This window comes from Propithecus coquereli, unplaced genomic scaffold, assembly GCF_000956105.1.
Source record: "Propithecus coquereli isolate 6110/MARCELLA unplaced genomic scaffold, Pcoq_1.0 Scaffold589, whole genome shotgun sequence".
Taxonomy (NCBI): domain Eukaryota; kingdom Metazoa; phylum Chordata; class Mammalia; order Primates; family Indriidae; genus Propithecus; species Propithecus coquereli.
The window spans coordinates 218212-235625 of record NW_012151829.1 but is presented as its reverse complement, the minus strand read 5'-3'; the positions used below and the strand labels follow the sequence as shown (position 1 = coordinate 235625).

Below are 17414 nucleotides of genomic sequence, written 5' to 3'. Positions count from 1 at the left end.
CCTGCAGGCCAGATATGACTGGTACCCCAACCCCTGATGATCCATTCACCTCCCTGCCCAGGTCTTGACCTCATCCTGAATGCGGCAGGTACACAAACTACAGACACCCAGAACAAGAGAAAAAAGACAAGTCATTATGTATTTATGCACAATGTTCCTGAAACAAACACTTAGGGAGTGCCCCTTGGGCGTCAGGCTTCGTGGGAGGCACCGAGCCTATCTCCTGCAATCTGAGAACTAAAAGCCGAGCAGCTTAAGCCCGCCAAAGTGCCAGTCTGAAGCTCCAAATCAGGGCCTCCTCAAAGTGGTGATAGAAAGGTGGTAATAGAATCTTCTGTGCCTAGGAAACTGCGTTATTAAAAACAACAAAAGAGAACAGAACAAACAAAAACAAAACCCTGAAACTGGGCTTTATTAGTGTATGAATACATTTGGTAAAGCATAAATTTCTATATAAGCAGTAAAACACCTGAGTTTTAATTTCATCAGTTTTTATGCTTTTGCAATTCAGTTTGACCAGTATTTATTAAGGGGAAGTTCTCATTTATTTCCCTTTAGTTTTCCTTAGAAAAAGTCTGATGAGCTGTGGCTATGATAAGATCAAACAGAAAAGGGACAGCTTTATTTCCATCTCTTCCAAAACACAGAATTGGGCCAAGTACCCCAGGCTATTAAGAATGGGCTATGGTAATGCAAGGAGAGAGGGATGGGGAGAAGGAAAAGCTCCAGTCCCTGGAGCTGGACTGGTTAGCAATTCATCCTTCCCTAGCAAGTGAGCCAGAAGCAGCACCTACTTCCTGTTATTTCTTACTGGAATGGAGCTGTCACTCACATACTAAGGATGACAAGCAGGGTTGCAGCCAGGACATCACGTATAAGGATACAAAGAAATACCAGCCATGAAAACAGATATACACCTACTAAATCAAGTTTTGATGGCATCAAGTCAGGGCAAGAATAAACAAAGCCAGTTCAGGACAATGGAAGTATTTAGTTAACAGCTGGTGGTGAGAGGGAATGGGAGAATGTGAGCCTCGTCATCCCCAAGGCTGGGCCTCTGCTCTGCAAGTTGCCTTCATGGCAGAGTTGGTCACTGAGATCCATAATTACAGCTATTAAAATCATTTCAGTCTTCTTTATGTGCCCCAAACAAAATTTAAAATGGTTGCACAATATTTAACAGTATATTTAGGGCATCAAAGAACTATTTAAAAAGGCACCATTGTGGGAAATAACCAAAAGAACAGATGTTAAACACAGAGGTATAATTTTAATCTCCAGTTAAGGCTTTCTTCAATGACAGATCCACAGAAAAGACCTTAGAATTTTATAGCATCTTCGAAAATAACAGCAATATGTGGAATGACATTGTCTCTATTTTCATGTGTTTTAACATTCTGAGCCTGGGGGAAGAGGTTTATTTGACTGTACAAGAAATAAACAGGGACAGCCTCACTGGCCCTAAGTCTCGTTTTTTGTTTTCTCCACTGAATGCCAGAACCCAGAAGTTAATACACATGGAAAAAATAAAAATCTTAAAAATAAAAATAGTGAACAATCTCCAAGAAGTAGGTGCTTCCTCCAAGGCATAGGGTTTGACTGGCTGTCTATGTGATATGCAAATGTAGAGTTTTACGGAGCCCTAAGTACCTGAACATATTAATATTTTGTAAATACTTGCTTTTGAATAGGCAGAACCTCAAATTAGTAGCTCCTATGTTGTGTTGTTGGGTTTGGCTGTCAAAGGTTCTCTTAATCTCCAGGCCTCCAAGCCTCAACATTTATTACGCACGTGTGACATTCCCAGCACTGTGCTGGTTCCGTGCGGAAAGGGAGTAGTGGGTGTGACACGGCCCCTGACCAGAAAGGCAGCAGCCAGTGCTTGGGCAGGAAAAGAGCATCACGATATAGAAAAATATTTTTGCAGCTTCTTATTCTCATTCTATTCTTTTTAGCTTTATATATAACATTATGTTCCTATAAAATCAATTTCCTTTATCCACATGAAAATATAGAGTTCTATGCGGCCTTCATGGCAAATACACATAAGCCACAGCATAACAGTCTAGTCCTTTAGCCAGGACATATGAGGATTAATGCCCCAAATAACATTTATGACACTTTAAGCAGAATGGACAATATGTGAAAGCCATGAATTGTATGTGCCCATGCATTTCCCTTTCTACAATTTCATTTTTTTAAATGGAACCATCGTGAACCCCTGAATACAACTTACATATATGCTGAGAGTATTTTGAGAGGCAGGTAGGAATAAGCCAAACAACTAGAAAGTCAGGTTGGGAGGAGTGCTCATCAGCTCAATCACTGATTTGCATACATGGCTCTGGGTTCACACTTCAAACTCCCGGGGTCCCATCTCTACAAGGGATAATATTTAGCACACCTCAGTGCAGCACAGAGCACTGCAATTAGAATGTACTAGCAAACTGCTTGATGCCAAAACCAAAGGTAGGTACTTTTAGAGTCCTATTTAGAAATCTTCTGTTTCTGGTATGCTTGTTTGCTTTCTTTCCTTTTGGGGAGGTTGGAGGGGGTAAGGAGCTTAAATATTTACATTAAATACCTCAAGAGCAAAGATGTGTTTCTGATGTCTACTTAACTCAAGTTCGGAGAACCTGCCCATCGGACGCCAACACCTGCTGCTAGAGAGAGACAGTGCCGCGACAGCAGAGGCGTGGGCAACACCAGGTGCTAAGGGACAGGGGCCTTGTTTTTGAGAAAACAACCTCTTGCTGACAAGAGGGGTAAACTTTTCTGTAATTGTGAAGAAGGAATAGATAATCAAGAGACCTTTAGCAACCTGAGCTGAAGATCAACAAGACACCCCTTTGACGTAATTACCAGATGAACATCAGGATCAGAGTGTGTCCTAAGAGGATCCGGTAACGGAAGAGATCCAGGAAACTTCCAGTCTCCTTACAGCTCCTGTTGGCCGGGTGTGTTAGCGAGAACGTGCACTTGAGCTTGCGGTTCCTCTTGGCAATGAGGTACAGTGCCTCTTCGGCCTCACTCAGTCGACCCTGGGAGTATAACCAACGAGGTGATTCAGGAATGAATCTGAAAGAGACGTCATTAAAGGCTATATATTCATATAGGTACACGTGCATTCAGAGGAGAAAAATCACCCACTCAGTACGTGGATTCCCTCATCACAAAGGGATTCCCTCTTAGCATTAAAACTCGGCTCTCGTAATGACATACGAGAGAGACAGAGAGCTCACTACTTTCAACAGCATGCCAGTGTTAAATGGTGGCCTATTTTATCACTGGAAACCAAGAATGTGCTTTCAAAATGGTGGTTAAAAATAGGTACACAGTATGCATTTATTTTTAAATAAATTTTAACATGCGAATGGCAAGTAAAGTCTATAGTACTGAATAATGCTATAAACTTAGCACAGCATTAAGGCGGGGTGGGGCGGCTGTGGGGGCTTCAACTGAATCCAAACTTCACAGAAGAAATCCCTTTATTAAAAAGATTTGTTATGTAAAATCTGGATTCAGTCAAGAGGCCTCGAGGCCGCAGGGTCCCCGCCCATCTCTAAATCCTAGCCAAGTGTTGTTAGAATACTTAGAGACACTGGGTTTTTAAAGTTCTGAGAAAGTCTCACAAAGAAGATAGAACTATCTTTATTATCTCATCTGAAAAAACAGATTTTAAAAAAGTGAAGTGTTTTTAACATAGTCATATGTTATTTAGGAGGTAGAGATTATTTTAAGACTATACATAAAAATGAAGCAGTTTATTATCACAGCTACTTTTGAGCATTTACTGCTGCTTCAAAATACTCAAATCACCTGACACATTAGCTTTAATATGCCTTGAGGGTATTTCCTGATCCTCCGGGACCTTAAAGAACAAAAGTTAATTTCTGGTTAACTCCTAGTTACAAACCTGCAGTTATTTTCCACTGGTATCTTCAAACAGCCTCAAAACTTAAATATTATATCTTTTTGCCTCTTCATCATTCTGTATACACTTTTAGAGGACTTTTCAAAGTCAAAACCCAGGCAGGAACACGGAGCCTTGTTTACTAAACACAATATCAAGTACTTTTTTATCTAATTTGACATTATCTGCCTAAAATGAAACTTGGATGAATAATACTGGCTATTTAAGGTGCTTTATATTAATAGAATTCACTGTGCGCCTTTCAGTAAGGATAGGGAATAGCAACAGACATTACAGGATTTGGAACCTTAACGGACAGCCGGTCCATCATTAACCATTTATTGAGCATTTCAAGTTTGTACAGAGCACTGTAATAGGTGCTATGAGGAAAGATGCTGGAGACAAAAAGGCAGGAATTTTCCCAGGGGCTTTGCTACTAGGGAAGAGAATATTCATACACAACTTTTGACTGTCAACAAAAGTAGGAACAAAGGCCATCTACAGCATCCTGAAAAATCCCTTTATTTAATTCTTCGTTGCCATTTGATTATTATTACCGACATGCAAGTAAATAATCAAGTAAAACACTGTTGTGTTGGAAGTTAAGTCTGCAGACCATCAGTTGGATCAATTGGTTCTATCCCTGGGACCTTACACGAGCTACTATGCAAAAATACCTGATTACATCTAAATAAAAGAAGACTACTGTGATAAATACACAGAGAAAGCATACGATAATAAAAATGAAAACTGAGCAAGATTGAAAGGAGTAAAACAGAATCAACAGGACATATACCAAAATATTAAGTCATTTTCTTCGGGTAATGTAAGTCATCTTTCCCTACTGTTAAGCCTCTCTGTGTTTTCAGAATTGTTTACAAGCAATAAAAACTATTTTTTTAACTTTATAAATCATTTTTAAAGATGATATTTGAGAGATATTCAGGCTTTGGAAATTTGGTTCTGAGTTTATAAAACTTTCTTCTAGGGTAAGGTTTTTTTTGTTTATTTGCTTGTTTATTTATTTATTTATTTTTGAGACAGAATCTTGTTCTGTTGCCTGGGCTAGAGTGCCGTGGCATCAGCCTAGCTCACAGTAACCTCAAGCTCCTGGGATCAAGTGATCCTCGTGCCTCAGCCTCCCAAGTATCTGGGACTACAGGCACTCGCCACCATGCCCAGCTAATTTTTTGTTTCTGTTTTTAGTTGGCCGGCTAATTTTTTCTATTTTTAGTAGAGACGGGGGTCTCACTCTTGCTCAGGCTGGTCTCTAACTCCTGACCTCAAGCAATCCTCCCGTTCGGGCTTCCCAGAGTGCTAGGATTATAGGTGTGAGCCACTATGCCGGCCGAAAGGGTTTAGTTTGATCATGCAAACTTAGGAACTTCTATTTCTCCTCATTTTGGGAGGCCAATATTACATGAAGGGTCACCTAGCTGCCAGTGGACAGATTGGTATATGAGTTCCAACACATGCAGATTATAAATACAAAACAGTAACACACATTTGTAAAAGAAGGAGCAGGCTTCCAATATGCTACACGCTACACAGCCGCAGAGTTACCTGTGTCTTGGGCACCTTTGGAAGCTAAAATGCTAATTTAACAATCTGCTCGAAAATGTTCTGTGAATATCCTTAAAGATGGCACATCTTTATAAATTAAGGGGGCTCTGATTTTAAAAAAAAGCTACTCAAATTCAAGTATTATAAAAATAAGGAATTTTTAAGCTAGGTAAAAATATTTCTGGTGAACAAACAAGGTACATAATATGACTTCTTATGTTGGGCTGGTGGCTAATTCTGAAGGTAATTCTTGATGTTTCTGTGCCAACATTTGTCCAATGGCTACAAAGACTCTACTGGGCACAAGGCCCTGGCTTTCGTGCCGGGGGAAACATGGTCGTGGAGCAAAGAGCCTGCTGCTGTCAGAAAGCTCCCAGCTGAGAATGAGAGAGATGGCTTCGGCATGAGCAGAAACTTGAGGGCCACTCAGAGGGTACAGGCAAGCACTATGGAAATCAGAAAAGAAAGAGAATGACTTGTAGGTGGGGAAAGATCAGGAAAAGCGTGGGTGGATGGCATTCTAGCAAATTGGAGTGGCAGAATATGAACTGAGTAAGAGGAGATGGGGAGAAGAGTGTTGGCAGAGCAGGTGCCGCACTGAGCGGAGGCATGGAGAAGAAAAGCACGATGTGTGCACTGGGAACCAGTGGCTCAGTGTGCCTGAGCACAGGAAAGGGGAACGGGACGGGAGGAAATGAGGAAAGATGAACTGGGGCAGACTGCGGGAAGCCCGGCCTGGAGTAAGCATATATTTACATCTTACGTGTGCTCTGTCTCCTTTCCACGTTTCATAAACTGACTTCACGTCCCAGTGAGTAGACATCCCAACCTGGCACTAAGCAGTAGCTAACTCAAACTACATATTAGGAAAAGAAAAGCAGAACGACTCGGATCATCCACTAAAATGCTGCTACTACTGAAAGAGAGATGAGAGCTGGACTGGATGGAGAAGGAGAAGATTTACCAAATATTTTAAAGGAAAATACATTTATTCTTCAATATTTACATGAATACTTATTAATTCAAATTCTATACTAGGCACTCATTTATTACTTTCAAAAATTTACAGTACACAAGCTAATAAAATACTGTTACTTTTCCTTCCTAATAAAATTACCTCACTTGAATTCACATAACTAAGTAGATTTAATAAATTTTGTTTTTATAATACAGGCTATTTTTACTGTATTCATTTTTGCATTTAACGATTCTCTTTCTTTCAAAGATAGTATGAAAACAAATTTCAGTTCAGTCCCCATCAAATCTCAATATAGGCCAGGTGCAGTGGCTCACATCTGTAATCCTAACACTTTGAGAGGCCAAGGTGGGAGGACTGCTTGAGGCCAGGAATTCGAGACCAGCCTGAGCAAGAGGGAGACCCCATCTCTATAAAAAATAAAAAAATTAGCCGTGTGTGGTGGCACATGCCTGTAGTACCAGCTAGTTGGGAGGCTGAGGCAGGAGGATCGCTGGAGCCCAGGAGTTTGAGGTTGCAGTGAGCTAGGATGATACCACTGTACTTTAGCTGAGTAACAGAGTGAGATGCTATCTCAAAAGAAAAAAAAAATCTCAATATGGTACCTGAATAAAGAGCTACTAAATCAAAGAGCTATCTGAATTAAAATGCTACTATAGGTCTCCCTCACTTTATGGCACAGAAGAAATTGGGTACCACTGGCTGTAAATTTTGTTTATGTCAAAGGTTTTGATGATTGAAATTAGATATCTAACACCTCAAGGAAGAAAAACTTTTCATACACCACATTAAAACTTCTGGTGAAATGGGCCTAAATTGGTGGCTTGCCTTGTGGCATTTGGGAATGTTTTAGAACACCACAGTGTGACACCTTGGGCGATCGTTTATAGAATCCTGCCCTGACCAGGGAATCATCCTTTACTGTCTCGGGCCCCTGCAAGGGACGTTTCCCATTTCTGAGCCTGGCTCCAGACTGCACATTTAGAGGCCCTGAGATGATACTCACCTGCAGGATGAACACCTGTCACTACACATTCCATATGGATACCTATAACATCACATCTCAGTCTCACACCCAGCACATGATCATATCCAGCCTGAAGACCTTTAAGCTTCAGGTGTTACGTTGAAAAAGAAATTGGTTCCCTATGCCAACAATCTGAAGGGTAAAATGCAGTCTACTGAGGGGTTACTTTAAACAAGGGATACCTTCATTCTGAATTAATTAAGCATGTCTCTTCCCAGGAGCTGCTAAGAATTGGTGCACTTGCAGAACTTAGTTCTTCACCAGAGTCAATGCAGGCAACCTCCTGGAAGGGAATAACGCTGCTCATTGACCAGCATCCTCTTAAAACATTCCATCGGCTTATTAAATTAAAACTCTAAGAGGAAAAAGTACTTACAAAGATAAGAGAAAGACCACTGTTCCCTGCAGGTTAACCAGAACAGCTAGGGTCCTCCAGGAGCGAATGAAGTATCCTAACAGGGCATATTGGGCGATGCCAACTGCAAAGAAGAGGCCACCAATCGATCCTAATTCAGGGAAAAGAGAACTGTCACTGGAGAAAGCACCATCTGCACCACCATTTCCAACCCCAAGTCACAGAGCAAATTCTTTCCTTATGAGATATCAGCCCTATCCTGGCAAGTGGAAGAGGCAGAACAGAAAAGAAAAAAAATGACCCAAATGTTGAGCATCAGATGATAAAACTATAACAGAGGCCAGAAAATTAGTGGAAATGGAGGAAGGACAGATGAAAAATACAAACCATATGGGGACAAAATGAATTATGAGAGTTTGTCCAAATGCTTTCTGCACTGACTGCTGTACTGACATCTGCCTCAACCTGTGGCTGAGGCTTGGAAATAGTTTTGCCATATGGGTGATACGGTTTTTACATCATGAGGTTATTGCAATACTGGGATTTAATCTTTATCACTAAAGCTGTCCTTGAAATTCTTATCTTAAATGACAACACACTCCCCCAACTCTCTCTGTTGCTCTTCCCTACTTAACTTATCACCATCAGATATGTGACATTTTATAATTATTTGTTTCTCATCTCTCTCTCCCAAGCAGAATATGAGGTCCCTGAAGAGGGTAGACACAGGGGCTAACATCTGTAATCCCAGCACTCTGGCAGCCCAAGGCAGGAGGATCGCTTGTGCCCAGGAGTTTGAGACCAGCCTGGGCCCTGTCTCTCTGACTGAGCAGAGGAAGCTTCTCAGAGAGGATGGAGAGCAGAGATGAAGAAGTATCTGACTTTCTGGTTCTGGGCATCTCCAAGGCCTGGCTCATCATGGTTTGGTTATGTTAAACCAAATAATTTCCCTTTGTGTATGAGCTCATTAGAGTTGAGTCTCTGTCATAATCAGTAAGACTTAACATCAACTGGATATGACAGACAAGAGGAAATGATTCAAAGGCATCTAGTTTGGTGACCTTAAATACTGTGATGACATAGGTAGAGGTCCCAGAAGATACAGATTTTAGACAGAAAGAAAGTAATTATTTTTATTTGAGGGGCCAATGGATATTCTTATCTAATGTCCAAGAGGAAGCTGCATGTATGTGTCTGGAACTGACAACAGGGAAAAGGCATAGAGATGTAAATGTTAAGGCTCTAGGTTATTTGGTTAAAAAAATTAATTAAAAATGAACATTTCAAATCACCACTTTTGCATATTATAATTCTGGAGTACCATGGGTGGTTTTCTAACTATTTATATGCTTTTATGTATTTATACCTATTTTTTAGATTTATTTTTGCTTATTTTTAATTCATTTCAAGTCTGCTATACCTGCTCAGTTTATACGAGAAAAAGCTAAATTTAGCAGGTTAGAAAATAGTATCTAGCTATGAATTCATCTTTTAAATGGCACCAACGAGCCATCTAGTTTTCAAATACAAGCCTGATGTTTCCTTGAGTCCTCTTACTCCCCATCTCTGCAAGTCCTTTATCGAGTCTCGTTCTCACCAAAATCCAGCTTGAATGAACTCTCTTTCCTCCTTCTCTGCTGTTCCCATTTTTGTCTAAGCCACCACTGGTTTCTCGTGGCCAACTATGACAGCTTACCAAATGATCTCTCAATTTCTACTTTCTCCTCTATCATCCATTTTTCATCACTTACCAGAGTCGTCTCTCTGTATATATGAGATCCCATTACTCTCCTTTTTAATGCACCCCACTGGCTTCCCACTGTACTTCAAATAAAAAACAAATCCCTCATCTGGCCTACCATGGGCCCTATATCATCTGGCTCCTTCTGACCTCTCAGTTCACTCTTCCCCTAACTCTCTACACTGCAGCCACAGATATCTTTTCAATTCTCAGAGAAGCTCCTTCCTGCTTCAGGGCCTTAGTCCTTGCCATTCCATCTGGCTGGAACGTTCTTCTCCCAGAATTTCACATGCCTAGATCTTCCTTATCATTCATGTCTTAGATCAAACAACTACATAGACGTTTTCTCTAACTATCCTATTTAATGTAACTACCACCTACAATTTTACTGTCTAGCCCATTATCCTGTTTAATTTTCTTCACTGTACTTGTAAGTTTCTGAATTCACCTATTTGTTCTGCCTCTCCTAATTAAAGCATAAACTCCATGAGAGCTGGGACCTCTCCCCACCCATCCCTGTCTTGTCCAGTCTTTTATCCAAAGTGCCTAAAAAAGCAGTGTCTGGTGTAAGGCAGGGTCTGTTCAATAAATGAATGTTATGGAATGGATATGCAAAGGAAGAGCTCTGGAAGCATACCCAGTTGTCTCTAGGGGTTAGGACTATATATATAATGTTAGACTTGTATACATTTCTTGATTTTGTTTTACAATGATCACCAATTCTTCCTGTTATACAAAGATATTAATATAAGAAAACAAATAATAAATACAGCAACATAAAATTTCTCATAGCTTTAGTATTTTTGTTTTTTAATACTCAATTTTCAGGCACTTAACCTCATTCTTCTTATTAAAATTCTTGCAAACTGGTAAAATTAGATGCTTGCAGTTTGTACTTATGCTTTTTATACATATTTTTTACACATTTTATACATACTGCAAATATTTTGTAATCAAGCATAATTTTTCAAACTAATTTTTTATTGCTAAATAATCAGGCTATTTCCAATGAATCCCCTATTGCTGAACATTTAGTTTTTTTCCCAACTTCTTGCAATTCATGAGCATATTTGAAGCCATGGAAAAAAACCAGCTTGACAAGGACAAAACCACGGGGAAGACCTCAGTTCATGAGAGAGGGAAGGAAGCTCCTCACGAAAGAGTTCTAGGTGCTATCGGAGCCTTACTTTCGTCCTGGGTGCAGGTTGCTGTACCAGCCTTTAGGGAACCCTCACATTCTCCTTGAATTTCACATTGCATTTGGTAACCATCTGGTTCTACTGTTACAGGTTTTTTTCCTGACTCCCTTTTTTCTTTGTGACAGAAAATTTAACAGCCTCATTTTAACCCAGCTTCAATGACAAGAATAGGAGGTTAAAGTATTTTAATGGAAACTTTTCACTGGTTTTAGGCAACTGGCAAGGGAACAAGAGACTAGGAGGTCTTTCTTTTTGCCCAACATGCAACAGGATGGGGATCATCCTTTCATAATCTCACAGGGTGGAGGCAGTATACATCTTTTGTAAAAAAGCATCCTCATGCAACAACTAAAGTCAAATGTTAATATTTTAATGGAGAAATGTGATAAGTACATGAAAAACATGTATTAATGATGCTTTACATGAGCATAATTTTGGCCCTCAGGGAAACTGAAATCAAAGGAGAGAGTGCCTTAATGCTTTCCCTGGATACAGGGAGCAGGGGTGATCACCAACATTACTAATTTCTTGGAAAGTCCCAGAAAGTCGGGTCCCACTATTTAGAAAAATGACCTTAAAATGTCAATGCAAATTGAAGACTCAGAGGAAGTCTTGTCACTGGTCTTAGCTTAGAAGCTGGGCTAGAGAGAAAAAGTATTAACAGCTTGTTTCAAAAGGCTTTGGACGTTGCTATAGACAAGGTGAACGATAAAGCACTGCTTTGTGAGAAAGCAGCAGGAAGACTGTCCGACTAGGATGAAGCCGGTATCTCTTGCTCCCTAAACTAGTTCTAACTGCCCCAATACTACGCATTCTTCAGTTCAACAACAGCTTAGTGGACACACAAACAAAGCAGGAGTCTATTTTATTTAGCCTTTGTCTTCCAGCTCTATGTAGGACCTCACACAACTTCAAAAACAACAATAGTTAGAAATAACAGGTTGACCAGGCCAGCACTCACGTGAGGTGACAGACTGAAGTTCCATAGGCGTCCTCAGGGAACAGCGGGAATGATGTGAGCTTGGGTGTCAGCCAGGCCCAGGATGCAATCCTGGCCCTGTCAGTTATGAGCTACGTGAAAACGGGCATGTCACCTCACCCTTCAGAGGCTCAATTTTCTTATCCATAAAATGAAGGTAGAAATTCTTAACTTGTAAGCTCTGGGGATATTACAGATATATGTCAAATGCCTAGCATGGTACCTGGCACTTAACAGATACGCAGCAAGTGATAGCTGGCACTGTGCATCAGTTCTATAGGAAGACAGAGATATTGTCTCATATATATCCTCACTCAGACACATTTTTATTTGTCACATGGTCAACTTGTTTCCCATATTGACATAAGAACATCAGTGGTACTCAATCATTGTCAAATGAATGAAAATAAACAAAAAAGTTATCATTGCAAACCTAAGTCCACAAAGTAGAGTCTTAGGCACTCTCTCAAGGCAATATCTTAAGTCAAATAACCTTTTAAAATCATTTATTTTACTATATATGTAGTTCTTGAGAAGGTAATGGGATGGTTAAAAATAATACAGAATACAGCCTCAATTTTGGAAATTAAGTATGAGTAAAGAAATGCTACAATAGTACTATCTGCTGAATTGAGGAGAATGGTTAAAACAAGACAGGACCATGAAACAAGGATTTATATAGGAAGAAAACTCCAAGAAAGGAGTTTCTAGTATTTCCTATCTCTGCACTGTTTTTCAGCTTAAGATGTAAAAAGTGGTTAATGCCCTTCTGAAGAAACTGACCTCTCCATAATAACCTGTAAGCCATCCATGAGGTGGGTGGCAAGCTCACATCTGTGAGGTAGGCCCCAGGGAAGACTTTCTACAGAGGAATAGGAATAAAATAACTCGTTCAAGGTCATACAGAACAATCTCAGGAAAGACTGTCTAATAGTTGGATAGAGCACCTCAAGTCCAAATGTATTTCAGACTCTAGAGTTAAACCGGTTCCCTACAGGACTTTCTGGAGCCTCTCACCACATCCAAATCTGTGTGATTTAAGCAGTACCTGCAAGTGCCCAGTAGGCGGTGCCCACGCATTCGTTCAGCAAGACAAAGGCCACCAGTGACATCCCTCCATTCATCACGCCCACCAGGAATCGAGTTATTGCAAAAAACTCATACGAAGGGGAAAATCCATTTGCAATAGCAAATAAGATGTCAAGAGCAAAACCTAGAAAGAAAGAACAATATTCAATAATCCAGAGGCAAAATGGCATTTGATGAAAGTAATAAATTATATTCATTAGTTTATAAAACAAACCTTTGTAAACTTAAATTTTCTGAGCTATGTTTTTTTTAACAGTTTCTCTTAAAAACTATAAAGAAAACTGAGGTTTATTTTCTTTATTACATGATTTCTGTCAATCACACCCAGTTTTCAATTATTCACAATAATGCTGGAAATTGAAAAATCCTTGCTCATGCTCAGCTTGTCAAGTGTGCTATGCCGAGTCCTGTAGAGCTCATGTGAAATGAATTAACACAGAGAGATATAAAGAAATGAATCTAGTAAGTTGTCTCAATATTTTGCTGCTCTCCTTAAAAACATGGCATAAATTAGAATTTGGGGGTTGCAGAAAGCACCATCACTGATGAAAAGTTTACAACACAAATATCTGGCCTTAAGTAGATAGGCTTGTCACTAAAAATGCTTGGCCAAAATCAACTCTGCCTGCAGTCTGGCCTCTTGCCGGTGTAATAAAAATCAGTTCTGTGCCAGTTCCCTGAGAACCTTAAGGAAATAGTCCCCTTAATATTTCCCTAAAAATCTTAGAGAAATAAGTCCTCTTATTCAGTTCGTGAACACTCTAATAGATTACCTGTGAGATAGACTTTTTTCCTTCCGAAGCGATCTGAAAGCTGACCAAAAGAGATAACTCCAACAAACACACCACTGAAGAAAAAAGAGCTTGCCGCACTGACTTTGTAAGATCTGTTGGCAATTAAAAACCACTAGAGGTAGAAAAAAGGAAAGAGAGACATTTAGGTCACAGAAAAGATGAATGGACTGAGCTAGCTATTAAAAAACCAAATGTACAACAAAAGCTTGTACACTGGAACTTCTATACTGCATGGCCCACTATTAACCAGAATTCTGTCAAACATCCATCTCAGACAATATCCAGTGAGATCTTATCTTCAGAAACACTAGACTAGATCATTATTGTTATAACGTGTTCTCATAGTACTCTACATATATTTTATTACAGAATTGAAAACAGTATATAATGGCTAATTATTTATGCATCTCTTGACTTTGTCCCTTGTCCTAAGGCCCTGCATTTCTTGAGAGTAGGAGTCTTGTCCCATTCATTTCCATTTCTCTGATGCCTAACACACTACATGGCACATATGAACCAATAAATGACAAACCTTTTGTCTAATAGTTAAGTGGGTTTAAAAGCCCTTGAATACTTTCCTCAAAAAATTAAACACAGAATTACCATGGGATCTAGCAATTCCACTTCTGGGTATATATCCAAAAGAGCTGAAAGCAGGAATATAAAGAGATATTTGTATACCCATGTTCATAACAGCATTATTTGCAATAGCTAAGGTAGAAGCAACCCACATCTCTAATAGCTAAATGGATAAACAAAATGTGGTATATACATACAGTAGAATATTACTCAGCTTCAAAAAGGAATGAGGGGAATAGGGAGAGATTTGCTAAAGGATGCAAAATTACAGCTAGATAGGAGGAATATGTTCTAGTGTTCTCTACTACTGTACCATGGCTATAGTTAACAATAATATGTTATATAGTTTCAAATAGCTAAAAGGAGGATATTGAATGTTCTCAACACAAAGAAATGATAAATGTTTGAGATGATGGTGCATTACCCTGATCTGATCACTATACATTATATGTATCAAAACATCACTATGTACCCCATAAATATATATAACTGTATTTCAATTTTAAAAAAATTAGAAAATAAAAAGGAATGAAATTCTGATTCATGACACAAAACAAACTTTGAAGACATCATGCTACGTGAAGTAAGCCAGACACAAAAGGACAAATACTGCATGATTCCACTTATATGAGGTACCTGGAATGGTCAACTTCATAGAGACAGAAAATAGAATAGTGGCTACCAGTGACTAGGGGAAGGGGAGAAGAGGGAGTTACTGTTTAACGGGACAGAGTTTAGGTTTAGATTGAAAAGGTCCTGGAGATGGACAGTGGTGACAGTTGCAGAACAATGTGAGTGGACTTAAAGTAACTGAACTATGCACTTAAATATGATTAACATGGTAAATTTTATGTCATGTAAACTTACTACAATAAGAAAAAAATTCCTTACTATTATTGCCTACTTTGGGTCAACTTAGGAACTTAAAAAGAAAGCTGTCAACCTCTGTGTAAAACCCCATCATCTCAAGTCTGATCTAGTAATATGCTAAAGATGATATTAATATTTGGTTATAAGGATAAAAGTCACAGAGGTAACCTCAGAGCACCAAGAGAGCACTCATCTTTCCTCTTCCAAGACCCCTTCCTAGAGGCAGCGATGACAGGTTCATGAAGAGCTTCTCCTCATGGAGAACCTGCAAGAAGGAACCCTCATGCTCGCCCTTCTCCACCTTTCAGACCACTCCTTTCCCATGCTTTGACCACCAGTCATAAGGGCTCAAAGCACCTCTAACACCTCTCGTTCCCTTGTATTTCTTGTAAGACTGGATAGATAAAGATCTCGACAACACAGCTTCTGGACATCTCCAGCCTCCTCCCAACCAGAAAAACAAAAAAAAGGGACTCAGGAATTGGGAAACAGATAAGGATATTGTCACCTCACTAATTCCTTGCTTTACTTCTGAATTCTCTGGTCTTCTTCATACGCAATTTTTAACAATGTTAATTAACTGGTTTTCCTTATCCTTCTTGGATTTACTATTTCAATAGTAAACAGAGTTATTGCTTTTAGAAAAAAATAATCAGGAAATTACTGCTCTTGGTGGCAGTCACGATTTCGGTAAGAGAGAGTGATGGAAGCAATATAACATGAAACTGAATGACATTCCAGACATTTTTTCATTCAGGTATTCAAAAAACATTTGATTAGTTCCTACTAGAGGTTAAGAACTACTGTAACCACTGGAATACAGAGGTGAATGAGCTAGACATCATCCCTGCCCCCATGAAGAATAAGTTCCAGTAGGGTAAGACAGACAGTAAATAAGCAGCCCCATAGAGAGAGACTGGGAGGGGTGACTTCACATAAGGTGCTCAGGGAAGGCTTTTCGGGGAAGTTGACATTTGTGACCTGGATGATGAGATGCAGCCAACCATGAAAAGCTGTTTGGGAACATGAGAATAAGCGCAGTGGTCCCAAGGTGAAGACGTACCAGTGTGTTTCTAGTGGGGGCAATATGAAATGAGGCCAGGGAGGTGGGCAGGAACCAGATCACACAGGGGCCTGGGCCACACATGGTAAAGAGCTGGGATTTTATTCTAGCACAAAGAGCAGACACTGAATTACTAGATTTACGTTTCTAAAGATCTCTCTGGCCGCTCTAGGAGAATGCATTACAACAAGAAAGAGTGGGAGCCGGGAGGTTACTACAATAGGTTTAGGAGATAATGATGGCTTGGACAACGGTGGAATCAGTGATGCTGGAGAGAACTGCATGGACGTGGGATATACTTTGAAGGCAGAACTAACAGGACTTGCTGATGGAAGGGATGCAGGAAAAGGAAGAGTCACCTAAGTTTTTTGTGTTAGCCATTCAGTGGGTGATTGCAACATCTACTGACATAGAGAAGTGGTAGGAATTCAAGATTTCTGTTCGGACAAGTTCAGACAGAGCATGCCTATAAAACATCTAAGTGGAGATGCCATGCAGGCATTTGGATATGCATCTAGAGCTCATGGGAGAGGTTCTGAGAGTTATGAAACTCTACACAGAGAGGAAGGCTCAGGACTGGGTCCCAGGACATTTCTACATTCAGAGGCTGAGTAGAAGAAGAGAACCACTACAGAAAACTCACAAGTAGAACTCAGAGACAGCAAGAAAATAGGGGAAAGAATGGTGTCACAGAAGCCACAACAGGCAATCTGATTAGGAAGGAAGTAGTAGTCAAAGATATTGAATGCTACATTAGAGGTCAAGATGAGGATGAGACATGACAGTTACACCTGCAAACAGAATGGACACTTACAGATTTCAGTAGAGTGAGAATGGAGCCAGATTGGAGCACTGAAGAACTGGAAGAGGCCGAAGAACTGTAGACAGCAGATGTGCATAAAATGGTTTCAAGCAGTTTTGCTATGAAGGAGAGCCAAGAAATGGGACGGTATTTGGACAGGTATGTGGGGTCAAGGATTATTTGTGTGTTTTCTAAAAATGGCATATATTGGAGCATGTGCGTACGTTGATGAGAGTGATCCAGGAGAGAACATGTACGTGCAGGAGAAAAGTACTTAACAGAGCAAGAAGGGATGGGCTTGAGTGTACAAAGTAGACGGGTTAGCCTTCCTCCCTGTGAAAGGGAGGAAGACGGGACTATGCAGGGAAGGAACTCCCAATGATGCCTGATTGCTCCATTTTTTTTTCATTGAAATATCAAGTGAGATCTCCAGTGGAAGTGGAGCGGGGATGAAGAGGATGATA

General features: G+C 40.0%; 1 protein-coding gene across 1 annotated transcript in view; it reads right to left on the bottom strand.

Moving 5' to 3' along the window:
- Positions 1 to 17414, bottom strand: part of SLC22A15 (solute carrier family 22, member 15) — an 86229-nt gene that overhangs the window by 35306 nt on the left and 33509 nt on the right. Inside the window, exons 3-6 of the mRNA XM_012658463.1 lie at positions 13616 to 13748; positions 12802 to 12966; positions 7856 to 7985; positions 2863 to 3078 (exon numbers count right to left, since the gene is read on the bottom strand). Coding sequence (XP_012513917.1) covers positions 2863 to 3078; positions 7856 to 7985; positions 12802 to 12966; positions 13616 to 13748 — 644 coding nt within the window. The remainder of the gene's footprint in view (positions 1 to 2862; positions 3079 to 7855; positions 7986 to 12801; positions 12967 to 13615; positions 13749 to 17414) is intronic.